We start from the raw sequence: 27,302 nt of genomic DNA, 5'->3' as shown, positions 1-27,302 counted from the left end.
CGTCGCGCGGCGATGTCGCGGCGGTGACGCAGGGCGGGCCGCGCCGCGCTGTGCGGGGCCCGAGGCCGCCGGCGGTCGCGGCCGGGGGGGGGGGGAGAGAAGCCGGGTGGGGGGCACTGAGGAGAGCCCGGGGGGGGGGTCCTGAGGGGGGCCCGGGGGGGGTCCATGTGAGCAGCGGCCGAGCAGCGGGGGGAGGCCGCAGCCCCGGCGGTCACCATGACATCGCGGAGGTGAGCGGGGCGGCCCCGGGGGCCTGGGGTTGGGGGGGGGGGGTGGGTGTTGTTGTGGGGGCGGCGCGGTCCCCCTGAGGCGGTGGGGTGGGGGCGCTGGTGCTCGTGAGGGGGTTTGAGGGCCGCGGAGCGGTAAGAGGCGCTTCGCTGACGGGCCCCGGCCTGAAATGTTGGTGCCTCTCCTCAGGCAGCTCCCTGTAAGGCGCGGGGTGCGCAGCGCCGCGCCCGGCCCCTTCCTCGCGGAGTGAAATTTGGGGTGCGCGGTGCCAGGAGCTGGGCTCGGCGGTCCTCGTGGCTCCCTCCCCGCTCGGGATGTTGCCTGGTTCCGCTGGCCGTGGGTCGGTTTGCAGCCCGCAGGGGGGTCGGAATGAGGTGTGGGGTCTTCCCAGGAGCATCTCCGGTTATTTTGGGGGTTGTTCCCCCCCTCGCACACCGCCACGAGCCGCCGGGTCCTTTGGGCGCACCCCGGCGCGGCCCTTGGGAAACCCTCGCTGGCCGTCTGGAGGCCAGGAGCGATGCTCAGGAGCTGAGATTTTAAGTTGCGAGCGAGGCTGAGAAATAATTAGGATTAGAAACCGATGAGCCTAAAAATAGGGGTAATTAAAGCACCGCTCCCCACCTCCGTGGCGCTGTGGTTGTGACAGCTGAGACCCAGCGCCGATTTTATCTCTCCTGCTGTTGAGGAGACGATTAGAAAAGCCCCGTTGTGGCATGGAAAAATGTATTGATTTTCTTCTTTTCTCGGCCTCTTCAATTTGGTGAGGGAAGCGTGTTGGCAGCGAATGACTTGTAAAACACGGATTCTGCAGATCTTTTCCTGGCTGTGCGAAATGCAGCCGTACCCCTTGCTAAATAATAATAAACTAAAAAAGTTGCAAGGCTGCGTTTTCAACCACGTCGTGGGTTTCAGCAAAAGGTTCCTTGCGTAGCTGATACCCCTGTGCTTTTGTAAGTGAGACCCCGACTATTTTATCTTTTCTGCCAATATTTCAGTCTCACTGTAAGCTAATAAGGGACCTGGGAGGGTGTGCTGCTGAACGCCCCCCAGCAGAGCTGCTGCGAGGAGCATGCCCTGCACAGCGAGGGCAGTCGGTTTAATTAGAGCGTGGGCTCGCGTGTGCGTGTTGCTTTCTTGATCGTACATCTTAGCAGTGATGGCCTTTGCTTGGGGTAGCCTCTGCACCTGCTCGTAATAGCGGTTGAAGAAGGAAAGAAGAAAAAAAGAGGCTGAAACGCATTCCATCCCTATAAAAGGAAGCGTGAGAGAAAGTCCTCCGTGGGGGTTGTGTTACCGGTATCTGCGCCCGCAGCCCCCTTGCTCGCTCTGCCAGCTTTGGAAGGGATGCGGCCACCGAGGTTCAAAAGCACACATGTGATGGCAGAACTTCAATGGAGAGATCTTGATCGCCGGGCCGGAACCGTTTAACAGAGATCACTAACACCCCCATTTTTCTATTTGGGGTGGCTGACAAATGCATCTTCCTACTCAAAGCCAAAAATACAAGGATGAGGGAGCAGGGGAACAAGTTACCATCAGAACAAAAGTTACATAAAGTGCAGTAAGCGCCTCGCTCACCCAGATGTAGTTTTCCTTTTGCTGCACTTCGTAACTTTTTGCCACCTTGAGCAGGAGTGTCAGTGTGAGGGGGTGACGTTTTTGTTTGTTAAACAATCTGTCACGGTTTTCACCTATCTTTTAAGCACAAGTTGCACAGTCCCTTCTGTTATTGAGTTACAAATTTTCGGTTATTTAATCTTCTTAACAGCTTGTGTATGGTTACTTCCAGGTGCGTTAAGGTTTAGGGTGAGTGAAAGGAGATAAATTAATCACGCTTTATGGAATGTCACAGTACAATAAATCTGTAAGGCTGATTCCAATAATTTCTCCTCTTTGTGTTTATATATTTTTGGATGTAAAATTGAAACTACACAAAGGTGTCTCTTGAATCCCATGTGTATTTTAAATGGTTGCAAACTGTTCAAAATGTTGTCACGCCTTTGTTGTTGTCTTTCCCTAATGGAAGAAAAATTTTGGGTCTGGAAGTGTGGCGAATGGATTATCAGCTCTTTGAGTCCAACTATCGTACTCTAAAATACATTACTTAATGGTCAGTTCATCCTAGGTACTGTTGCTTGTATGGTTTCTCTTGTGATACCGCATCAAAACAGAACTTTTCTTGACCTTGAGATAGTCGTTAGATAAATGTAGGATTACCTACTGATTTATTCTCTTTTGCTTTAATAACTTGGAAGTATTTTTTAATGTATTCTTTTCAAGAGCCATGGTGCACAGGTTTGGTTTTCTCCAGTTAGAGGTACAGTGGCATGCACTAGATTTTTTTTAGTGCAAGCAGGATATCCTTAATTAGAAAAAAAAAAAGGCAAGATGAACAAGAGGGATCATTTACTTTTGAAATGAAATTGGTGCATAGGTAATCCTTATTCCCATTTAAATGACTTGCTAGAGGTTTGAATGTTCTAGAACCTCTAAAACTGCCCAACATGTTTGCATGGAAGCTGTGCCTGGATGGAGTAGGCTGGGCCGGGGCTTGGTGGAATATTGTCACCTTCAGCGCAGGAGGAGTTGCTGAACCGATTGAAGTCGTGAAGTCAGAACCCTAAATTTAGATAGGCGCTCGCGTGTTTTGCTGTTACAGCAATTTACTGTGAAACGTTGGCTGGATCGGAAACAATTAGAAATGCTGTGTGATTTTTGCGGAGATGGAGCACCTCTACAACTGGAAGGAGGCTGGCTGCAGAGCCTTTTTGCCCTCACGTTCTGCTTTACTTCAGAGAAAGTAAGGACCCGGCGCACAAAGAGGAGTCTCCGTGCTCTTTCTGCAGATGCAGAAGTGCGTTTTTGTTTGTGCCCTGCGCAGTGCCTGATTCACAGCAGCGCTGAAGGATGAAGGAGATCATTTAATCGCCAAATAAAAGCCTGACAAAACCACTAGAACAGTTCTGAGTTGCTGCGTTCGCATCTCTGTTCCCGGGCTGCGTGGTGATTCTTGTTTTGTTTTTAGGTTTGTCACCTTAAAAAGTCCTTTCATCCGGAGCACAGGTGTAGTTCGGAGCTGCAGGAGCGCAATAAAATTCCTCACTTATAGCTAAGAGGCAGCGCAGATGCGTTAACCGAATGGCTAAGAATAAGTCTCAAAAGCTAATGCCATAGGTGGGGACACAGCTTCTTGGCTATAGACCATATACAGCCCTGCTCTGGCCGGGCACTATATTAGTCACTCATTAGGTTGCCTGTGGGTGGTGAATATCGATACGAGATTCCTCGGTGCTTGTATTTAAGCGCGGCGTGTTCGGACCGGACAAATCGCCATGGTATTTACAAGGCAGAGCAGCGGCCTTGGGTCTGGCACCTCGTTCCCTTGAGGAAGGTTGGAAGAAGGCTGGGCAACCGAATAGGTTGTCCCCAAGAGAGTTCCTTTTGACCCCCGTCGGCCGGTGGTCAAGCTGTGCACTGAAGGATGAGGTTTTGTTTAATCTTTAACCTTTAAAATGTTGTCCGGTGTTTTGTTTTAAGTATTTTTCCTGATTGCCTTTCGGTTTCTTTGAGTGTTCTGCCTTCCAGGAGTAGGGAAAACGTGTGACTTGTGGTCCCGGATTGTACTGCATGCCTCTCTTTGATATCACTGTAGTCTGAGCACTCCAAATAGGTATAGCTCTAGGTCTTTGACTTGCAAAGAATCTCCTACTGATATGTAAAATTGCAATATGATATGAAAAGAATAATATCTACCTTTTACTAAGATAGTTCTTACCAGTTTAGGAGCAGGATTCAGTACTGTTTTTGAAACTGTTGTATTGTTCTGTTTAGTCCTGACATATAAATTAACTTCGAAAACCAGACCTTCTATTTATTTATTTGTTCTCTTTATTTTTAACTTCACGTAGATGGTTTCATCCGAATATTACTGGGGTGGAGGCAGAAAACCTACTGTTAACAAGAGGAGTCGATGGCAGTTTTTTGGCACGGCCCAGCAAAAGTAACCCAGGAGACTTTACGCTCTCTGTGAGGTACGTTTCAGCGTCTTCCTTCTCAAATGGGTAAGGGTGTCCATTTGATGCTGTTCTTCTGGGAAAGAGTCACAAATGAACTATTTGTAGGAGATGAAATAATGCACAGATCCCTTTTTAGTTTGTTGTTCGCTTTTTTTCTCTCTCTTTCCCCCAAACCCCTCTCTTTTCCATGAAGAACTTCCCAAATACCTTTACCAACTTGGGGGTACAAATATTGCAGAGAGGTGGAAAAGTTTTGGGGAAGCAGAAGTAAATTCATAATTGCATTACTTTATGCCCTTTAAAAATCTACTTGATAACCATAGAAAAGTAGCAGAGTTTATCTGAATTGCTGATCAAACACCTGCAAGGAAATGCTGCTCTGACTTTTTTCCTATAGGAAAAGTCAGCAAGTCTTTAATGGCAACTGCGGTGCTGTTTCAGCTTCCAAAATAGATCTTTTGTAACGCTTGTCCCACTGACACAGCGTACAGGGGTAGGGGCAAAGAAAGGAGGGCAGAGGAAGTAGATGAAGGAAAAAGGAAAAGCAGGCTTGGTGATAAGAATGGTGCTGCTTGGATACCTTTGACATAACACGCCCCGTTTAACGGATGAGGGAGCTGCTCTTCGTGAATACTAGAGACTCAAGGAGCAAACGGCCCTCATCAGGCAAAGGCAGCTGTTTGGTAAAGGAGGGATCCTAGAAATGGGTGTGAAATCCTAGCAAAAGTAGGAAAGAAGCTCTGATGGACATCCTGAGAAAGCTGGGTTCTTCTTTCCCTACCCCTCCACCCCTCGTGCTTGTGCGTGCAGGTCTGAGGGATTTCTGTTGGATATCGTGGGACCACAGAGCTTATATGGGCTTGGAGAATCCCCGTTATGGAATTAAGTTTTTTTTTTCTTGGACAGCCACTTCCCCTTCTCGCAAGCCACCAAGATGTGGCTGAAGTACATACACTTCAGAGCTGCGCTAGGTTAGCTATTTTGCAAGGTTTCTGTTGGAAAGCGATACAAATGTAAGTCTAGATTTCTCCAACCTGGACAACAAAACAACAAATGTAAAGGTGATTGATTGGAAATCAGCTGATTTGTATGGTTTCTTCCTTTGTTTCAAATGTCAGACGAACTGGAGCTGTCACCCACATCAAGATCCAGAACACAGGAGACTACTATGACCTCTACGGAGGAGAGAAGTTTGCTACGTTGGCTGAGTTAGTGCAGTATTACATGGAACACCATGGGCAGCTCAAAGAAAAGAACGGAGACGTCATAGAGCTGAAGTATCCGCTGAACTGTGCTGATCCTACGTCTGAAAGGTCAGAAATAGTGGTGGAAGCCTCGGTATCCCTGCACTTCTTCATAAATGCACGTTATCTCCTTAGGGTTGGCTTCCATTTGATGAGGGTAGCCACTGTCATGCTGAAAGTAATCCCCCTAATTTCAGTGAGGTTACTTGAAAAGCAGACTGACAAACATGGTTAAAGGTAAAACAATCTATGCTGAAAAAAATAGGTCTTGAAGCTTTCCTCCTGGCATGATAAAATGCTAAAAAAGGAAGACAAAGTTGCCTTGATTTTTACCGGGAGAAAGTTTTTTTTATAGAAATTTTCCAAGTGCTTCCTGAAGTCGTTATGCCTTGGAATTCCTTGCAGTAATATTTCTGGGGGTAATTTTATACACCTTTTTTTTCCAGCAGTGGGCATAAGTTTAGGAAGGTGAATGGCATGCAAATATTCAGACTGCTCAAACTCATGGTTTTAGGCGCATGGCTCATAAGGAGAACCTGAGACTTTTGACATACTGAAGAAGTCTGTGCATGTCAGAAATAAACCTCCATGGCCAGTAGATGTCAGAATTTGAAAAAAAACACAAGGAAAAATATTATCAAAGGTACTAAATTCCCACAGGTTTATTGGGAAAGCGTGTCCTTATGAAGGAAATAGAACGAGTAAATGCCTCGACTGAGGAAAAGGTTGCTGTGTAAGCTCGCATTTATTGGGCACCAGGGAATCCATTTGGACTGTTGTAGGGGATCCAAATCAAAGCTTTGTTTGAAGCTTGCATGAAATGCAAATTTCAGTGCTTGTGGAAGTGCCTGCTTTGAAGTGCTTTGTAATCACTTGTGTGTATGTACAGGTATGCTTCCAAGCGTTAGGGTTCTTTTTATAAATGTTGAGGCTTTCTTTAGACCTGGACTCTGTTGTTCAGTGCACAATTCAGTGTAAGTGTTTCACTTTGTAATAACTATTTAGACCCAGTGGATTCAGCCATGGAATGACAAGCTGCGTACCTGTCTGTGTGTTACTTTCTTTAAAGGTGGTTTCATGGGCATCTCTCTGGAAGAGAAGCTGAAAAACTCTTAACAGAAAAAGGAAAACATGGAAGCTTTCTTGTGCGTGAGAGTCAAAGCCACCCTGGGGACTTTGTTCTTTCTGTCCGGACAGGAGATGATAAAGGAGAGAGTAACGATGGGAAATCTAAAGTGACACACGTCATGATTCACTGCCAGGTATGATGAAGCAGGAGCTTCTTTAACAGCACTACTTCCATGGGCAATGGGTTTATGCTAACAGGAGGGCCGTTCTGCACTTCCCTAGAGACCAAACTGTATTTTCCCTTTTTCCTCTGGTACTGTATGTGCGATACGTATCATCTGTTTGATCGCATTGACTAATTCGATAGTTTCAAAATTGTAGGAGTGTTATTTTTTTTGACTGCTTGCCTGGCTGGATCGTGTTGTACTATACTGTGCTGTCAAGTACCTTTTAATAGGTTTGCTTTTGATTGCATCAGAAGTCTGTCTTAAATCCTTTGCTGATGGAGCTTTTCACGTTCATGAACCTTTTTAAGTGAGCTGCAGTCTCCTGTATAGATTGTATAAAAATAGGGGTAATTGGACAAACAGAGATCTATTAAAGTCCATCTGTTTCCCCTGTCATTTTATAATGCCTCATCTGAGAATGATCAACATCCTGTAAGCAAATTTGAGTATTTAATCTAAGGAACGCTTTTAAATCTAAAGCTTGAATTTAATATAGGGTAGTTCATTTAAATATTCATTTAAATATTAAGTTACGGTCTTGGTATTTTCATACATGCCCATGGGTTGATGTTAAACGTTCAAATCTGTGACTTTTTGTTTTAATTGTATAACAATTGACAAATTGAAACAGATGTGTTTTGTAGAACCTGAGCATAAGAGAGACCTTAAGACATCAGGTAGCGTGCCTTATCGAGGCTGTCCCGTTCTGCATTAAGGCAAAATTAACTATGCCTTGGACAAAGAACGTTCACATTTAATTGTCGATTTTTGTATTTATGCTAACCTTTCAAGAAAACTTCTTTGCTTTGCAGTTAATTACCGGTAGCATTCATGACATTAACAAAAAGCCAGAATCACTTCACCAAAATAAGCGTGGTGGCAGTTAATGCCTGCCTTTCAGGACTGAATCGTAATGTGAATTGATTTCCAAAGCCGTCCCCTGCATTCTAATCCCGTAGTAGCTCAGGTAGCCTGCTCGAGCTGACTGAGCCTCGGTTCAGGAGGAGTCTCTTCTCCTGGAAAGGCAGACAAAGTGACTTCAATCAGGCGACCTAAAGGATGTTGTCCTCCATAATGTGTGTGTGTGCTTCTTGTTTACCAGCCATTAGCAGAAAGGTTTTACTAGATTTTTCTGTGTGTGTTTTTAAAGAGAATTTCTCTGATATTGCATAGCCTAAAGATGATATCAGTGTAGATGAAGTGCGTTTATTTTGACGACTGAGCGTCTGTCTTTCAAGGATCTAAAATACGATGTTGGTGGAGGGGAGAAATTTGACTCTCTGACCGATCTAGTGGAGCATTATAAGAAGAACCCTATGGTAGAAACTTTGGGCACAGTATTGCAACTCAAGCAGGTGAGTGAATGGAGAAAACCGCAATAAATTTTGTTAGCTTCAGCATATATTGTCAGGGAAGAGAAGGTTTTTCCATGTGTTCCGTGAGACATTTTTTTCCTTTTGTATTGTGAAAATGAATGGAACTCTATGACAAACTTGGTCATGTAAGTCTAATAGTTTTTATCTGCCAGTGGCAGGCTCATGTTTGTGATGCGAGTAAAACTTTCCTTGGCTTCATTATGGTCCATAGGGATCACAAGACCAGTCCAGAAATGAGACAACTTTAGGTACTGAAGAACAACCATGAGACTTTATCTAAAAACATTTGTTCCCTGTCCCCTTCCTCTTTACTCTCACTGCCCCTCGGTGTGTGAATGGTAAAGTTGTGAAGTCCAAATAGATGCCTGGATCCTAGAATTGCCTACATAAAATATACTTAGCATAGGGGATTTGTGTTTTAGCTGTCTTCTGTATCCTTATACCTCTGTTTAATATTTTGTGTCTTTCTTAGCCTCTGAATACCACCCGTATTAACGCTGCAGAGATTGAAAGCAGAGTGCGAGAGCTAAGCAAGCTAGCAGAGACTACAGATAAAGTCAAGCAGGGCTTCTGGGAAGAATTTGAGGTACTTCATTACATTTCAAATGTTATCAAAAATCTGTACTGCTTAAAAGAGGTCTGTTACTGCCTTCCTGACATTGGCTCGTCTCTACCTCCATCACTTCAGATCCCTGTTCTTGCTCCCTTCTCCTGTGTCAGGCAGATCATATCTTAAAACTTACCAGTTCCACTCCCGTGTCTGCTAATAAAAAGATTGAAATATTTGACCTTTTTCTTGAGAGGTAATTACATTCTTCAGGATGTTCATTCAATACCTAAGCACAGTCCCTCCCGTGTATCTTCCCCATCATGAGGGAGCCTGACTACAGCTGGCATCATACCTGGCCCACCAGGACGATTAATTGGGCTCATTCCTGGGTCCCTTTTCTCCACGTGGGCAGAAGGAGGCTTGTAGGCTGGATTTATATATCTGGAGGCAAAGGCCTGATTCCTAGCATGTGTTATTCTTGGTGACACGGGTACCAGTACAGTAGCAGTATCCTCACAAACAAGCTCTGAGGTGAAGCAGCATTGATTATATATATTCCTTGGGCTCTCGGAGATTTGTTTTGTTTTCTCCAGAAATTTCATTTCCTTCCCAGTAAGTAGCAGTTCCTTTCCTTCTCTCTTCTCTTCATACCCCTCATGTGTGTACCATAGCTGTGCTGGCCCAGCCTTCCCTCCTTTGCATGAAGTCCTAGTGATTTCAGGGAGCTACTCTAGATTTGAGAGCAAATACAGCTGAAACTGGTAATTTCTCAAGTAGAGAAAATTAAGTGTGAATGCTGTGTAATGTATTCCAAGCCACTCGAGTCTAGCCTGGGTCCTAACCCTTCTCTGGCAACTGGAGTGACTTAACTGCACGCACGTGATGGTCATAGCCAAAAGCTTTACACGTGGCTTAAATATAACGAGCTGACTTCTCTCTCTATCTCATACACCCCCATAGTGGATTGTGGAACTCCACCAGCAGATGGCAACAGGAACCTGGAAAGTCCTGTGGTCTAAGATTTTTAACAGAGAGGCTGCTTTTGGCTTTGTAATGCTATTTTAAGAAACTTCTCAAAAAGTGATGGATTTGCAAAGCGCTGTTTTGATGAAACACTTTTTGTCCAGACACGTTCATCAGCTCAATGCGCTCCAGTCTGCTCTTGTTATCTGTAGGGACTGCACTCTGAGACCGTTGGTGAGAGTTAGAAAAAAAAGAGGTGACAAATTTCTCTATAAGTGTGGGTGCAATATAATAGTTGAGGTCACGGCAGGCAGGGCTGAAAATCGCAAACAGTTCTCATCTATTGCTTGTGGACCTCTCAGGGAGGTGACCTGGCCTCAATTCTGAGCTGTCTCTCTCATGGAGGTCAACACGTGAACTTGGACATGGGGCGGGCACATCAGGAAGCTTAGCCCCCCCCTGCTCTGGTGGCTAGAACCTGAATTTGGGAGTCAACTGCTTTTTGCTGAGGCTGGTTAGTGGTGTGCCGTGTCCTCTCATGGCAATTAATGTACATTGTGCTGTGATCACGGTGTTGTGTAGCCTGAACGTGCATTTCCAAGTTAGCCATGCAGCGTCTGCTAGTTTCCTTAGACTCCAAGCACACCTTACTTGTATTTAGAGGGCATAAAAAGGAGAAAGTATCCCTGGTTAGCCTGCCCTTCTTGTAATTGGTGCTGGCTCACCAGAGGCTGAGAGTTAATGTTGTTTTCTTGAGGGAAGCGCTCTTGTACAGTGCGTTTAGGAGCGGATCGTTGATTTGTCAAAATGACTGGGCTGTTACCTGGCACGTATGACTTCTTTGCTGACCTGTGGCCTTTGTGGAATAAACTTGTAATGGATTTATCAGTTGGTTCTTAGAAGCAAGGTGTTTTCCTGTCCCACAACTTTCCTGAAGAAAAGTATTTGCTAGCAAGCCTGAAGTCTGAGAGGAAAAGTAAATAAATGGTAAATATTTACTGAGACATTCCACCTCTTTTTCCTTTTCACTACTGTTAGTGAGGTCAGCCCTAAACCTTGTTTTTTTCCACCTTGTTTTGCGCTGTTTCTGGAGACAAGGCCATCTCAGAGCAGTTTTAATGTCACGCTTTCTCATTCACCTCAGGTAAGCTGTGGCTGTCGGTCTTGGTGGGAGGAGGCAGGGGGCAAACTCCAGGCTGTCCGTGGATCTCTGCACGGCCTGTTTATCATTTGGCAGCCCAGATGGTGCCTGTAAATTACTTGTCCTTAGGCATATTGAAGAATGTGCCTCGTCCCGTTAGCCACCAGGCAGAAACGTTGACAGCCTTTGTAACACTTTTGCTTCTGGAAAATGAGTGTTCGGTGAGCTTAGTGCTTGGGTGGTGGAATGAATTTGAGGACTGTGCTTTGGATTTATCGCTGCATTGTTTACATCTCGTAACGGGCTTGTTAGAGTCTCTGCTGCTCGTGGACCTCTCCTCTGGGATGCTCAGAGCAGTAATGATTAACTGTATGAAGTGAGGATGTTTGAAGTTAGTTTCAACACACTTAATTGTTTCCGTTTTTTGACCTGCTGGCAAAGTTTAGCTTTTGGTTCTTTTGCTTGGTCTTCCACCTGGCCGAGACTCCGAAGTATTGTTCTGTGAAGGTGCTCTGTGATGATGGCACTTGAAAGACCTGCAGTGTGGCAGGAGGTGAGCTTGCTGCAAAGTGCTGTTTCACCCATCGCCGGGAGCAGCGAGCACACTTGATGGCATCGTGCTTTCTGTCTGTGCTTCACAAACACAAAACCTCACGGCTCTGCTGTATTGCTTTTGTCCTCTGGTTTCCCTGGCTTTAGGATGAGCCTAATTGTCCAAGGTCACCAAGTGAGGCAGTAACAGTCACAGAGACTGAAATAGAAGTGAGCAAATGTGCCTGAAATGCCCAAGCTTTAAAGTAAGAGCAGTCTCTGAAGGAGTATTAAGGGTGGTATTAGTAAAGGGAGCAGCTTCCAAAGCCCGAGTGTTTCTTCTAGTCAGGCCGGTACTGCTTTGAGGATTAAAACTTGGAACAAAGGCACTGAGATTCTGGTCCCTCCAGCTTCCTTGCAAGGATGTGGATTTGCTCCTAAGCAACGCTTATGAAGTATGGAAGTGCTGTTGTCCTTGTCGTTATTAATTGTGAACCAGACATTGAGAAATTGGGGCCTTGCCAACGGCAGAAATCCCCGTGCAGATTTATTGTTTCTGCTCAAGGATGATTTATGGATAACCGCGTTTGGAGTTACCTAACACCTCCCCAGCCCCTAGCGTGGTAATGCGGGAAGGTCTGTGCAAGGTTTTGTGCCGGTTTAATGAAATGGCCTTGTGTCGATAGGAGGGATCAGCTCGAGCACTTGGCAAGTGATACCTGGCCGTGGGTGGTGCACTGGTGGCTTTTTGTTCAGTTTGTGTTTCCCTCAGGTGTTGTGTGTTGACATTGTTCTGGGCACTTTACTCATCTCATCTTCCTTTGGAAGTGCTGTAGTGTTCCCATGTGGGCTTTGGCCTTGGCGATTTGATGACTAGGGTCAGGTAGGAGGTTTTGGGTTGGTCTGGCTGCAGCTTGGAGGATCTGTTCTTGTGGCACTGCGGTGACACAACCTTCCTATCTCAGGGGCTTGGCTGGGGGCTTTCCAGCAGTGTGGCTACAGGTTGGCTGCAGCTGAAGCACGGGAGAAGGGCAGGTAAGGGCTAGAGGAAGCCAGCACAGCTCAGGTAATGAATCCAGGATTACAAAGCGTCTTACTCCTTTGCAGGTTGGCAATGGAAATTGATAAATGTTTCTGTTCGGACCTGCTCTGTAGAATGCTGCTCGTGTTACCTGATTTATTTTGAGTGCCTTTTCAGGTGGCCAAATTTCCACATACAAAATTTTGTTACGGACTTTAGCAGACAATTATGCCTTCTTTGTGCAGTGTTTTTACAGCTAAAAAATTTAAGGGACCAACTCGAGTCTGCTTGGTCAGAACAATATCGTGAAGACTTTGAGGCTATAGTTTGTGGCTTAACGAAATTTTGTATTCATAGGTGTATATAATTTATTGAGTGGAAAACTCACTAAAACTCAATTGCCTTGTCATTCATGCTCCTGTGTTTCTGTCACTGTCGTTTCATATCTTGGAAGCAGTGCCATACTTAGTCTGAATGGAGAAACCTACTGGAGAAATCTGGGATCTCCCTCCCCCTTCCTTTCTCTCTCTCTGACTATTGATTGGCATTATAATCAACTATATCCTTTTTGCGAGGAAAGGGTAACTGTGATTGTGGTGAAACAGCCTCTACCTCTTTTTTATGCTTTTATTGAAACCGGTTATTTTTGCCGTTTTCATTTAGACTCTGCAGCAGCAAGAATGCAAACTTCTCTATAGTCGTAAAGAAGGTCAGCGTCAAGAAAACAAAAACAAAAATAGATACAAAAACATATTACCCTGTAAGTACTGATTTCCTTCTTTATAATATAAGCCTGTTACTTTTCTCTGCTTTATTTTTTAAGCTGGTGAATAGAGTTCATTAAGCATCAGAGCGCTTTCTCTTCTCTTTAATGATAACTTCCACATTTATGTTATCAGTATTAGTCCGTACAATTTCCAATCTCCGTTCAAACATTTGCACTTGGTACACGCAGATATTTTGATTCCCTAATATTTATCTCCAGCTTTCATTTAAAAGCGTCACATCTCTACACTGTTATTCAGCTAACTGGAATGCTCACACTTAAGAGGATTAATTGGTGGTACAAAACTGCATGGTGCAAATCCTGCCGTGTTTGAGCCCACTTGTGTTGACTTAGATAAACACTTGTGTTGGTCCAGGTTGTTAGGAATTGGACACTTGTTTAAAGAAGTGGGGAAGAGGAATGGCTGAGTATTCTAGCTGCTAATTTACAGAATGTGACAATTGAGTCGTTTCCGGTAGCAATAAGAAATGTACCTATCTGTTGAATATTTAAAAGTAGCTGTATGTTCACAGTTGTAGGATGCAGCTGCTTAACATATGTATATATGCACGTATTCTTCCAGTTGATCACACCAGAGTTGTTCTACACGATGGTGATCCGAATGAACCTGTTTCAGACTATATCAATGCTAATATTATTATGGTAAGTAGGCTCCTACCTACAGCCCATGCCTGCTTTTTAACTTGCTCTCCTAGATTGAAGTTAGTCTTCTAAAAATCACATTTGTCACTGTTTGTTAAATTGTTCTTGTCTCTAGCCCGAGTTTGAAACCAAGTGCAACAACTCGAAGCCAAAAAAAAGCTACATTGCTACTCAAGGTTGCCTACAGAATACAGTGAATGATTTTTGGAGGATGGTCTTCCAGGAGAATTCTCGAGTTATTGTTATGACAACAAAAGAAGTTGAAAGAGGAAAGGTAAAAACAGAATCTTGAACTGGCCTCAGGGAAGGTCATGGCATTTGTGTGCAAGTAAGGACTGAACAGACCTGGTTATATTAACTCACATGCTGAAGTCTGCTCTGCCACCACGGTCTTTGGAGACCTGTTTCTGGAAGGTGCTGGGTTTCTCTCCTATTGGTACCTGTGGGAATTGAGGGTATGCTCCTATCATATCATGACGTCCTCCCTTTTGTAAGGTTTGACTGATTAAATTCTAGCTACTGAATGTGAACCTTTGCATTATAAAGTTATTCAGGGAATGAGACACTGGGGGGCTGGATGTTGTAGCCAATTCTGCATAACTGAAGGGGTAAATTCCCTGTTTCTTTTTTATTTTGTTTTTTTAAAAAATATATTGCCATTTGTTTTAGCTTACCAAGTCTGTGTAGACTTTACTAAAAAAGCAAATTGTGGGATTTTATTCCGATAAAAATGAACTTACAGGATAAGAGGATGTTGCTTTTTAACTAGAAACTGCAGTGTAATAGCCCAGCATCACCTCATTCAGGTCACACTTGCTAGACTGTACTAGAAGGTTGTTCTCACTTCCGACTTTACTTTCTGTGCTTGAATTTGATAAGATTCTCATGTGCTGAGCTAGCGATTCTGGCTGTAAATGTACCAGGTTAAGAATCTCGCAGTCAGGGATGATTTAGCACTTCTGTTCCTGAAGTTGGGTCCTTTGACTGCTCCGTTCTTCATGAACACGGCTTCCTATTCAGCCTCTGTGGTCTGTGAGCACCTTGCACACTGCTCTGGCAATATTTACTGCGTTAAGAGGAGGTTTTTCCTACGGTGGTGGATTCCAGGAACCTCACTTTTACCTTTAAATTACAGAGATCGTCTTATTCGCTGTCTTCTGGCAAATCTGAAGCTGTTACTTTTCTTTTGGGTTCTAATGACATATGGCAGGAAAGAATAGGAAGCAACTTAATTCTGATATTCTGGCAATGCTCAGATCCCAATTCCCTTGTGTAGTGTAGCTTTGTCCTTGGAACGTGTTGCTTCAGATCTTCTTAATGTTTCCTGAATAGTTTTCTTTTTTTTCAGTTTCTCTCCTTTTTTTCACATACCATTGTCCACCTTTTTCATTAAACCATCGATTTGTTTCTGAAGGAAAAGCTCTTCTCATAGATCAGTGTCACTTTTCACAAAAAAGTTCATGTGGAAAGTACAGCTAATATTTTTCGGTGGATGGCTGATAACTGCAGGAGTTCCTTACCGCTGCCGCAAAAGAAAAGCCTGCATAAACGTGCAGAAGACAAACAGCTGTAGATTTTTTGGGCTTTTTTTCTTCATCTAAGTATCACAGCTTCCATTGCTGTTGTTTCTAGAAACCAAAGGATCTATTTTGTGGATTTTATTTATTTTATTTTATTTTAGGATTAGTAAACTTCCATTCATTACCCCTTATAAAGGAGCGTGTTTTGTGTTTTCTTCCTAAGAGTGCTCTGAAGGAGAGGGAAGCTACCCCTTTATTTTGGATAACCTACTAATGGGGCTGTGCTTCACTTTCTCTATGATTCTTTCCAAATTGTGCTAAGCCTGCTTACTGCGCTCTGGCTGTATAAAACACTTTAATGCCTGATTACTTAATCAGTGCTGCATACATTGATTTTTTTTTTTCTTGGAGCCTATTTAAATTCTTCAAGAATTGCAAATAACAGTTCTGATAGAAAATGAAAGCTTTTTTTATCTCAGGCCAAGGTGCTTTCAGTTATGCAGGAAGGAGAGAAATCTCTGGATCAGAGATGACTTCAAGAGCACTTTGCTTAAGAAAGTGAGGAACTGTGAGATGTCTTAGATCTGCCCAGGGTTCTGAACATGTTTTACAGTGCACTAAAGAAGCAGCAAACAAATGCTCACAAATTAAAGTGGTGTTTTGTACGCAGTAGTCCATTAGGCTGATAATACATGCATCCGTTCTGTCAGAGTAATGCTTGTTTTAACATCGGATGTTCTGGCTTGGACTTGCTGTACCAGCTGGTCTTGTGTTCAGGGTTCTGCACTGAACATCAGCTTTTCTTTAGCTTGTACCCTTTTGGAGAAGGCAGGGGAAAAAGGGCAAAAGTAACAAAAGAAAACAAACAAAAAACCACCACCAAAAAAAAAAGGCATCTTGTCTAAGTAGGGAATTATGTGCTTAAGCTTCTCTTGATATTTTGAAACCACTAGCTGGGTAGAGGTATAAGTAACTTTATTTTAATCCGTGGGCTTTGAAACTATTAAGGCAAAACAGGTACTAAGATGATCATGAAACCTGCTGAAAGGAGAGACTGAATGTTATCTCTTTGTCTGAAATAATCCAGTCTTTTGTTATGGGGAAAAGAAACTTTCCCCTCAAATGTACTTCACCTTGGCAGCTAGCTGTCCGGTCAGTGCTAGCAATTGCCTTCTGTGTATTCAGAAATGAAAGCTTTCAGAAAAGTGTTTGTTTAAGCAGTTTACGAACCAGTCTTTCTTCTTGTTGATTACTTTTTTTTATCTTTTTTTTTTTTTAATTTTAAATCTTGCAGAGTAAGTGCGTCAAGTACTGGCCTGATGAATATTCCCTAAAGGAGTACGGAGTTATGCGCGTTAGGAACGTTAAGGAGAGTGCAGCACACGATTACACGCTAAGAGAGCTTAAGCTTTCTAAAGTTGGGCAGGTAAGTATGTCAGTAACTCTGTCCTTTTAATCTAGGTTGCAAATCAGGAAAAGAATGCAGAAAGACTACTTCTCTGGAATCAATAAAAGCACTAGGAGATTAATAAATTGAGCCCTGCCTCTTTCTTTGAAGCTCCAGCTTTAGCTCCATACATCTTCCTCTTTGTCCTTGGGCTAACTGAAGATTCTTATACCTAAGCACTTTTTAGTACAAGATGCCTGGCTACAGAGCTTTAAGGAAATCTGGAAAGAAGCATGATAGTGCTTTTAAGTAATTGCACTTCAGTCCAGCTAAGCATTTGTTGTTGTCCTTTCATGGAGATGGTTGTAGTAGAAGAAACTGGTTGTATGGGGTCCAGAATCTAGAAAGAGCACTTAAAGCATATCAAAGGTGAGGAAGTGAACAGTGAACTAGTGTGGAAATAGCACGTCCTTGTTAAGGAACAATTTGGATGAGGGTGCAAAATAATTGGGGAAGAAGCAAACAAACAGGATGTGTTAGACTGATGTGTCCGTGGGCTTGGAACAGAGTGCGAAGAAGCGTGTAAGATAAATGACACTATGACAAAGGTGAATGAGTAGTCTGGCAGTTGAAGGGCATTCACCATTGGTTACCCTCAGACAGGGCTTTGCCATGGCTTCTAAAGGTGAGGATGGAAATGTTGGAAGCAGCTACATGAGAAAAAGAGGGAGCTATGGAAGCTGGTGGTGTGATTGACTTGTCAGACCTGGAAGAACTCTGGCCTGTTCCCTCCTTTAAATGAGTTGTGGTGCCACGGATACTGGGCAGAAGGTTGGATATGCCACCTTCTGACCTGACTCAACTTTGCCGAGTAAATGCTTGTAGCTGGATTTTGATTTGAATGATTTTGTTTTCACATGTTGGCATCTTCCTTCCAGGGGAACACAGAGAGAACAGTCTGGCAGTATCACTTCAGAACTTGGCCCGATCACGGAGTCCCAAGTGACCCTGGTGGCGTGCTAGACTTTCTAGAGGAGGTGCACCATAAGCAAGAAAGCATTTCTGACGCAGGACCAGTAGTGGTCCACTGCAGGTACAGTGATGTGCTAAGCCCCTCCATCAGTAGAGTTCTGTTGGATCCTTTTTTGGGGAGGGGTGGCAGGGAAAAGCTGAAAACTTTAAAGGAAGGCAACTCTCCTGTTGAGCTCTTCAGACTTCTATCTGCCAAGGTGTTTGTGCTTTGCTTCTGGGGAAATTATGTATGTTGGTTGGATGTCAAATGATTATCTTCTAAGCAGGCTGTCTTTCGGAGTGTGCATGTCTGTATCAATAAGAATTTATGGTGTTGTATGAGGTGGTGCCAGTCTTGCCTAGATATATTTCAGGTGCAGGCTCATGGGAATTCTGGTCTCCCATCCCACCTTTTATGAGTGAGATAGCACTCCTCATTCTCAACATATAAATGATTTTTTTTTTTTTGTAAAGCAAATTCTTGTAGTGCTTTCTGGTTCAAGGTTGTTAATAAACCCCACCATACAGAAACTGCTGTTATGACTTCTGTCTCTTCTGTGAAAGTTAGGTCTGTAGTCACTTTTGTCTGCATGGTTTGGTTTTTGGCTTTGGTTAATAGTTAGGAAATCTAATGTTTCTTAGATGTTGGACTTGTAGCTTGGGTAAGTGTTCTGGTGTTTGTTCAGAGAGAGCAAAGTGATTAATTTTCCTTTTTTTACAGTGCTGGAATTGGGCGAACGGGAACTTTCATTGTGATTGATATTCTTATTGACATAATCAGAGAAAAAGGTAGGTTTCCTGCCACTTTTATTTTCTACTGGGATATTGACATAGGTCACCGATGCGTCACAGTAAAACAATTGTAAGGGCATTCAGCTGTGCTGTGTTCTGCTGGAACAAGTGACCAGACCAGTCTGTCCTCCAAAGGCGAAGTTTATTTTATTGTTCCTAACATCATGATGATTTTTCACAGGTGTGGACTGTGATATTGATGTTCCAAAGACCATTCAGATGGTGAGATCACAACGGTCAGGAATGGTTCAGACAGAAGCACAGTACAGATTTATTTACATGGCAGTACAGCACTACATTGAAACGCTACAGCGCAGAATTGAAGAGGAGCAGGTATAGTTGTCCTAAAGTATGAAAAGTAAAAGTATGAAGTATAAAATGTTACATAGGAGCATGTTATCATGGGAGCGGGGAGCAGAGTTGCTCATTTGCTTGCCTGCTGACTGTGGAACCAATGCGTTGTGAAAAGGCTGGGTTTGGAACCTGTGTTCAGAGAAGGTAGCCTGTACTTCAGTTCACTGTGCTTAAGAACTACTTACAGTATTAGATGGAATTAGAAAACTAAAATTAAAGCAGTGTATATTGGACTAAAAGATTGTAAAGGATGAGTTTGGTGATCCTGCAGTACATTGTCCAACAAAAGTCACTTAGAGTGATTTGGTGTGATGAGAAGAGCTTTGGAATGTGTGGTGACAAACACGAGACCCCCCCGTCATTCCTCCTGTTCAGGTACCCCATTGCACCTTCTGTAAAGGACTGCAGGATTTGAGTGCATAGTTTTGTTATAAAGAACTCACTTTCTACCCCCCGTTGCTTTCACTTTCTACCCTAACCTCTGGTCATCTGGGATGCTGGCATACTGATGAGGAGATAAAACCAGGTAGCTGATCAGGCAGGTGTGGGGAGCTTCATGTTCACGGTTAGTGCAGTGCCAGGTGTGAGATGTAATCCCTCTTTTAGAGATGGAATGTGCCAGCTCAGCCTTTGCACTCCTGCGTGGCTTCTGGCTTCTTTGGAGTGTGGCAGAGCTTGTTTTACATTTGCCTATGTGATGTAGATGCATTCAGCAGAGAGGGTAGAGACTTTATTCCTCTCCCCAGGACAGCTGTTGTGCGCTCTGATGCTGATTAGACACAAAGTGAAGAACAAGAACTCCCTCAGGTGTACTTTTTTTTTTCCCCTTTGTCATCTGACTGCACCTTAGAGCTCCCTCCTACCTCTGCATGGGTGTTATGCAAGCCTTGTATCTTCAGCTTTTGAATATGGTCTCTTTCTGCTGCTGCCATTTACGAAGCAGTTCTGTAACTTCTTGATTGCTGTGATGTGTTTTGAATGGTATTTTGATATTGAGTGGAGCAGTGCATTTCTCCTCTAGTCATCAGGCTGGGTTAGTTCTGTTTCATCCTCTGTTAGATTACTGGCTCAGGAGGCACAAGAATAAAAATTTCTTGATTTGGAAATTGAGCATCGCTTCACGTCATGAGGTCTTGACCTGTAAGGGCTGGTGGCAGCCACAGGAATAAAACAGTATGGTGATTTTCAGACAGAAGCAACACTTTGACTATAGGAACTAATATTCGGGGGCAGGGGGGAAAGATGGCAAATTGGGAATGCTACAAAGCATGTTTTTGGAGATCAGAAACAAATTGTTTATGTAGATCAGTACAGTACTGTAGGAAATGCTTGAATTTCACCCCGAAAAGATAGCTTGGGAATGAAACTTGGCGTATTGAGAAGCTGTAACTTCTTGAACCTTCTTCTCTACATTTGCTTCAATTACAGTTACACATAGTAAAACCTGAAAGCTGAACAAAGCTGGTGAAGTGAGTTAAGGCACGTACGTAGGAAAGAGTATGAGGTCGCGCTGCCTGTCTGCTTCTCAAGTTGGATGAACACAAGCCAGCTCTGATGAAGAAACTCAGCAGCTGCATTAGCTAGCCCGGGCAAACAGCGCCTCTTGTCACACAGCACTTGCAGCCAGCTGGGGTGAGGTGGCTGTGTACGTTTAGCTGCGGCCGTTCACAGACGTGCCTGCATTTTTTTATATTCAGAAAAAAATCCCTGCTTTGCCAGCATTCCCTGTTGGCATTGCAATGCTGAGGTTTCTTAGACTTAAGCGTAGTGTTAGATATTGCCTGTCATCTTACAAGTGGAGAAAACGGATTTATTTTATTTATTTATTTTCCCCTGGAAATGTTTTTATTCTCTTACATCTAGGAAACAAGTAGTTCTTACCACATTTCTTTTCTTATGAATTAGAAAGGATAACTGCAGTGAATTAAGCTGAAGGAAGAGAAGCCAGATACCTACTTTATCTTGGCTTATCTGTTCCAATCAGCTTAAGTACTAGAAGAACCAATCAATTCCTTTTAATTGCTTTTACTGTATAAAATATCTATAGCTTGAACTGCCATTCGTCATGTGGTTAAAAAAAAAACGAGCTCTGGTTTTAGGCTTGAGAATCTTACTGGCAGGTAGTGGGTTTGTACTCCTAAGACTGTCAAATGCAGCACTTTGCACCTTTGCATTTTGTTTAAATCTTATTGTGTCTTATTTTAGCCTTCCAGGCAATTAATCTGGGCTGGTGGTCTGTCGGAAAGTGATTTGTCAGGAGTAGGTGGGTGGCTGAGATGGGAAGAAGTTCTGTAAAATAACTTAAAAAGTTGAGCAAGCTTCAGAAGACCGTCTTGAAAAACTTGAACTTAAAATGCTGTGCAGAGCTTCGTTAATGGGGAGGCAGCAGCCAGATCTCCGCAGAGGCTCTGACAGCCTCTGTTGTGAGATCGACTCAGGTCGGTCGGGTAGTACTTGCTTGAGCGTTTGAAAAACAAAATGAGACAAACAAAAAGCCAACATCCTGTAAAATTGTAAAGGAAGGCTTTAATTTAGATGTAGGTTGCGGAGTGTGTATGCATTGCGGATGTTTGCCTCGAAAACAGAGAAAAAGAATCCTCGGTCTTCCTGTAGCTTTGCTTGCTGGAGCCTTTGGTATCTTTAGATGAATGCCAGCAAAATTGGCTGCAGCTTGTAACATATGTTACAGAATATAAATGACAGCTTGGGTTCTTTTTATATCAAATCTAATGGCCTAGGATGTTATTTTATTAGAGATCTCACAAACAGTGTTGTTACTCATTTGGCCACATCTTTGCGATGGAAATAAGGTCAGTGGGAGGCCCACTGGCTGGTTCTGTCTGTTAAAGAATGAAACGTGGTTTCGTCTGCCAAGTAAGACGAAGGTTGCGTACGAGTGCTGGTTCGTAAGGCTGGTGTGTTCTGCTGGAGGTGGTGGTGGGAAGAGGGATATTATTGTAAGACCTGAAGAGCTCCGTTTTTCAACAAATAAAGCCAAGCTTTAGGTCCCGTTCGTCTTGTGTGCATTATCTACAGAACCAAGCCCTCTCGTGTTCACAGACAAACCCTTCTAAACACAAATATGGTTAGTTATGCAAGTAATTTCTGTATTCCCTCAATTATTGTTTTCTATTAGTTATTTAAAGCTGGCTTTTTGCTGTGTTTTGTTTCACAGAAGAGTAAAAGAAAAGGTCATGAGTACACAAACATTAAATATTCTTTATCGGACCAGACAAGTGGGGATCAGAGCCCTCTTCCACCCTGTACCCCAACCCCAACGTGTCCAGAGTAAGTTAGTTTCTGTTGTTAGTTTTGAACTATACTAATTTTCAGTGATCTTGAACGAGTTATCACAGAACCTGCCCTTACACTGTTGCCCTGTGCTTTGCCCTTAAGCTAAATTGAGCAAAATAAATTGTCGCTGTGTTAAGTGTACACGGTTTTCTCAAACAGGATTATTCCGACTGTAACCACTTGTTTCATTTCAGAATGAGAGAAGATAGTGCTAGAGTATATGAAAATGTGGGGCTGATGCAACAGCAGAAAAGTTTCAGATGAGAGGATGTACAGAGACTTCCATGCAAAGGCAGGTATGTATGTTTGGGAGTGACTGTGCGTATCTGGCCTGGAGTTGTGGGGTTTGAAGAAAATGTATGCAAAACTGAACTGTAAGAAGACTTCCTGATGCTTGAAACGCATGTACTCCCTCCACCCTTAAGGAATTTAAATTCCAGAGACTAATTTTGATCAAGTGCATCTGTATTTACCCTTTTCAAAACAACGTGGAGTATTGGCTCGGTAGTTTGTTCTTTGTCCTCATGCCCTGACTCACCAGTGACATAGGCTGGACTTCTTTATTGTTCAGGAGACTGGAGTTCTGTACAATGAGTGGCAGCTACAGTCTGAACTTCCCATGTCATTAATAAGTGGTCTTTGCTCCTGGTTGATGCTAAGGATTTGTGCGCATCTAAAGAGATTCAGAGAACACTTAATGTAATGCTCAGCGTCACAAAAGATGTGTTAAGCAAGATTACTGCTGTGCCTGTGTGGCGGGAGCAGATACTGGAAGAAAATAGTGAAACTGATCTAATATGATGGCCCTTTTAGTGAAGTTTTTGAACTACTGTCGGCCAAGAGTGAAATCTTCAAAATCAACGTTTCTGTACTGTTGTTGTCATACTAGTAAAATTTAATCCTTGCTTTTGCTGAAAGAGAAGTCTGTAGAATCTCCTTGTTATGTTTTAAGTAGCTATTACACTTTGGTTTGTGCAGTCAGACAACTGAGTATATACTGGTTATTAGCTAATCAGATATCTGATACTTTAGTTAATGGGCTGTGAATATAGCAGAGGAATAGTTTGGAATTTAAGGTGTCTTTCTTTAGTCATTTACTTCTTCTGGATTCTAACCTAAAGCCTTTCATCATCTTTTCCCCCTGTGCTTTTAAAGACCTCAGACATCCTATTTTCCCTTTTCCACTTGGTAACTGTAAGTATGCTTCATCCATTTAGTCCACAACCTCATCTTCTACATAAACTTATTCCATTTATTCCACAATCTTAAATACACAATCTCATCTTCTACTGCCAAAGCACCATGCAGCTTACGAGCAAGGTTTGAGACTCTCAGTTGAGTTTATGGCTTTCTTGAGTCAAAAGCGAGCACTTCTGTATAATGTCAGAATAAGAATGAACCGCTCTTTTTTGTTGTTGTTTTTGTTTGTTTTTGACCTAAATAGTTTTTGTTTTCTTCTCTCCTCCTTTTCTAGAAATGAATATGGTTTTTAAAAAGGTCAAGAAAGAGATGGAAGAAGCTTCACATGAATGGTGAATTCTGAAGGCTTGGTACCTTTTTAATTTACGGTTTTAATCCTTCAACAGTAGGCAAAACTTAAGACCATCTAAAGATTGTTTATATCTCTTCTCTCCAATACCTGATTTACAATTGCTTATTTTCCAAATAAAAGGAAATCCTTTCTACAATGTAGGCAACTACTTTGTAGAGTCAGTTTTGAATCCAGCAAACTGTTGGACTGTCATCCATGCCTTTTTTTTTTTAAATAGTATTTTTGTTTCACAGTATGGCTATTAGTTGGTTTTGGTGTTGTGTTTTTTTCTTCATTTGAGCCGTTGTGGGATTTCTGGGGGTGGGTGGTGGGAGAACAATGGTATGGATAAATCCGTTACACTAATGTAAAATACTGATGGGAACAATACTTGATCGAAAACAGTGGATCACCAGTGTGAATAGAATCAGCTACATGGTAAAACTAGTCCTAATACATTTCAAACTCAGACCGAGTTTCATAGGGGTGAGCAGTATATGAAGATGCTTTTTGTGGTAACTGATGGCTTTGATTACAACTTAGCTGAGTGGCTGGACGGGCTATTTTGGAGTTATTTTGTAAGGTAGTCTTCACATCAAATGAAGTTTCTTTTTATGTGATCTCGACCCAAAATAGAAATTTACTGTATCTCTCAAAAGGCACAGTGGCCTAGTGGTTTGTGAGGATACTGTCTCTGTTTATTTGTCTGTGTTCATCTATTAAGCAGGAGATTGGACTTGTAGAGTGAAAGGAATTTTAAAAGTTGCATGCTAACACCTTGACAGCACATTAAAAAGAGAGTGAAACAAGTCACCCACTGCGCAGGCTCTTACCTTAAGGTAACCCTCTTCCCCCCTTCTCCTGGGGAGGTGGGAGCTGCTAGGCCTTCTGGTTTGGTTTGGTTTTGTCTTTAGTAAGGCCTTACGATAGTGTAAGTGGCTAAATTAAAGTTGCGTGGGGGAAGCAGTGCATGGAAGCTCACTGCCCGCTGCAATTGCCTTGGCAAAAGGGCAGCGTGGGCAGCCAGGCCGGCAGGCTTGTCCCGGTTCGTTTCATCAGACAGGAGTTTGTCACCGTTCTACCTGAAGTGCCTTTCAGAGCTGCATTAAAATTGCCGTTCCTGTTCATCTGAAACCACTTCCGATTGTTGTCAGTGAAACAAAACCCTCTTCTAGAGGCTCTAGAACTAAGAGCTGCCGTTAAGCTGCCAGGTAATTGGGTTTCTTCACTTGGTTTGCTTTGTCTTATACCTGGAGCAGAAGCTCCCCTCGGAGCCGTCCCCGACGGCGTGTGTGCACTAGCGACAGAATCGGTGCCTAGGGGTAGGTGCCAGTGGTGTCTTACCAACGTCTCTCCCCGTGTTTTTGGGGAAGACTTAGGTGGTTAAGGAATTATTGCCATTTTCCTACAGCACGTGCAGATGGCGAGCACTGCGTTGAGTTGCTGTATGTGAGGGTGCAGGGCCAATGACGTGGCGTTATCGGCCTTCCTCGCGAAATGATGCTGAAGCCTGGAATGTAATTAATGCAGCTTTGTGAAAGGTTAAGTGGGAGATTACATTACCTTTTCCTGAGAGTGCTTTGCAAAATTAAATATTTGAACACTTGGAACTGAATGAAGGTGCTTCTTTAATGTTAAGCAGAATTTTTGTTACTTTGCCTATTGTCCTTTTTGTCTTTTGAGGTTTTGGGTTTTTTTGGAACTCCTGTCACCAGCGTACCATAACGTGTTTCAGCATCATCGCCTTACAGCCTAGTCATGATATTTGTGCCCTATCTTGATCTAAAATTTCTCGTCATGATGAGAGAGAAATCTATTCATCTGGTAGTGAGATACCTATTTTACATTGCCTGCCTCTTTTCCTGTCCCTATTTACAGCTTCATCCTGCTGAACAGGGATCAGTTATAAGTGTTGGTATTTGCATAGAGCAATTGACAGCAATCTCAATATTTGTCTAAAACTTTGTGTAGAGTTAGACAACTTCTACACTTCATACGTTACAGCGAGGTGGAAGGTGGTTCAGGTTTGGAGCTACTCTGTGCCGAACTGAAAAGTCAAAGGAAAAGTCAAGAGAAACGAGAAGGATCCTGAATGAATCTGAACTCTGTTACCAACTTGGTTAATGTGATGTGTCTTAAATGATTGACCTGTATAAACAGTCATCAGTTCCATGGCCAACAAAACGTTGTCTCTTATAACCTTATGTTAGCTGTTTAGAACCTGCCACTGTAGGATTTTTTCCTTTTTTTTTTTTTTGGAGCCAGGGTATTCGTACTCCAGAATGTGTGTTAATCCTGGGGAGCATACGGCAGAAGAATGTCAATGAGAGGGGAGCAGAACCTGAAGGATTGTGAATAAATACTCCGCTTCTTTTTAGTGGAGTGTTGGGCCCTGCTGAATACCAAAGGGTAAACCTTGCAAAATAAATTCTGTCTGCCTTTCATGCACAAGCAAGAGAGGGATCATTCTTAGAGCGTTTTTTAAATTATTTTAAGCAATGGTTGGATTTTATGACGGATGAAGTGAGAAAGAGAAATGTCCTTTGGTTCAGAGGAGATGAGCGAATACGGGAGCTTCATGTATTTCTGGGGAGTTTTTTAGGGACATTTTGTGCATTGATCTACGAGCTGTTGCTGTATCAGTGGAACGGAAAAGGGATGCGGTTCTGAAGTCTTCTGGTCTAGGAGACTTTACACCACAAGGGAAACTTTAACCCAACTCCTAAGGCACAATAATTTATGCCAGCATGAATTTGCTGCTGACTTCATTTTACTGAATGTTTTATAGCATACACTTTAATTTCAGCTAACTGTTGTTAGGACTGATTGGTTCTCCTATTAATCCTGACCAAACTTTACTTTTCCCTCTTGAGATATGTGTCTGAAACCTAATTAACCAGGATATGGCTAACGAAGTTATAAAACCTGTTTCCTTTTTGATTGTAGGGATGGGAAAAATCACAGCTGGTACTAGGATGTGTTGTCAGGTTTTGGTTTTCCATTATTTCAAATTAATTTTTTAATTTTTCCCTTTTAAATAGTGAAACATGTAATTAATAATTTCAAGCCTGTTTATTTATGACATTATTGTGATTTGTTTATTACAGTACTAAAGACTAATGAAAAAGGATCCTCTTACTAGGTGGAGTAGACCTTGCATTTATTTTTTTTTTCCTGCAATGTATGAAGTATTGTACCAGAGTATTAAATGAAATTGTAATATTTTATTGAAAAAATCTCTATCCTTTAAAAGGAATACATTTAGGATGTCATCAATTTGATGTGAATCATGTAAATGTTGATAATGCGCTGTTTATTATACATCTAGTGTTTCAAAAGACTCGCTTATTGCCTTTTGCCCACATACGTTCTGTAGACCATTTACAATTGTCAAAATGTGACATTAAAATAATAGTTCATGTATAGAAATATCGGTGGTTGTCCATTGTTTTCTGTGCTGGTATTTATGGGTCTTAGCTCAGTTGCTCTGCTAGCTGCATTGTGATTTTTACTGCTGCGAAGCTATGCTATCGGAAATAAAAGCATATCTGTAAACATCAGAACTTCCAGAAAAAAAAAAAAAGAGGAAAAAAAAAGGAAATAAAAACAGTTTTCTTAA

General features: G+C 42.7%; 1 protein-coding gene across 1 annotated transcript; it reads left to right on the top strand.

The window, feature by feature from the left end:
* The first annotated feature begins 73 nt into the window (after positions 1 to 73).
* Positions 74 to 27,302, top strand: PTPN11 (protein tyrosine phosphatase non-receptor type 11). The gene is made up of 16 exons (XM_066979363.1): positions 74 to 230; positions 4,137 to 4,259; positions 5,363 to 5,557; positions 6,558 to 6,750; positions 8,022 to 8,138; positions 8,632 to 8,745; positions 13,029 to 13,125; positions 13,715 to 13,794; positions 13,910 to 14,068; positions 16,609 to 16,740; positions 17,640 to 17,794; positions 18,434 to 18,501; positions 18,686 to 18,837; positions 22,034 to 22,146; positions 22,347 to 22,448; positions 23,627 to 27,302. Exons 1-15 carry the CDS (start codon positions 217 to 219, stop codon positions 22,414 to 22,416), a joined length of 1,782 nt encoding a protein of 593 aa, XP_066835464.1. The 5' UTR covers positions 74 to 216; the 3' UTR covers positions 22,417 to 22,448; positions 23,627 to 27,302.

The sequence above is a fragment of the Anser cygnoides genome, chromosome 17 (genome assembly GCF_040182565.1).
Source record: "Anser cygnoides isolate HZ-2024a breed goose chromosome 17, Taihu_goose_T2T_genome, whole genome shotgun sequence".
Classification (NCBI taxonomy): domain Eukaryota; kingdom Metazoa; phylum Chordata; class Aves; order Anseriformes; family Anatidae; genus Anser; species Anser cygnoides.
The sequence above is the reverse complement of the archived record's forward strand: the minus strand, read 5'-3'. Positions and strand labels throughout refer to the sequence as shown.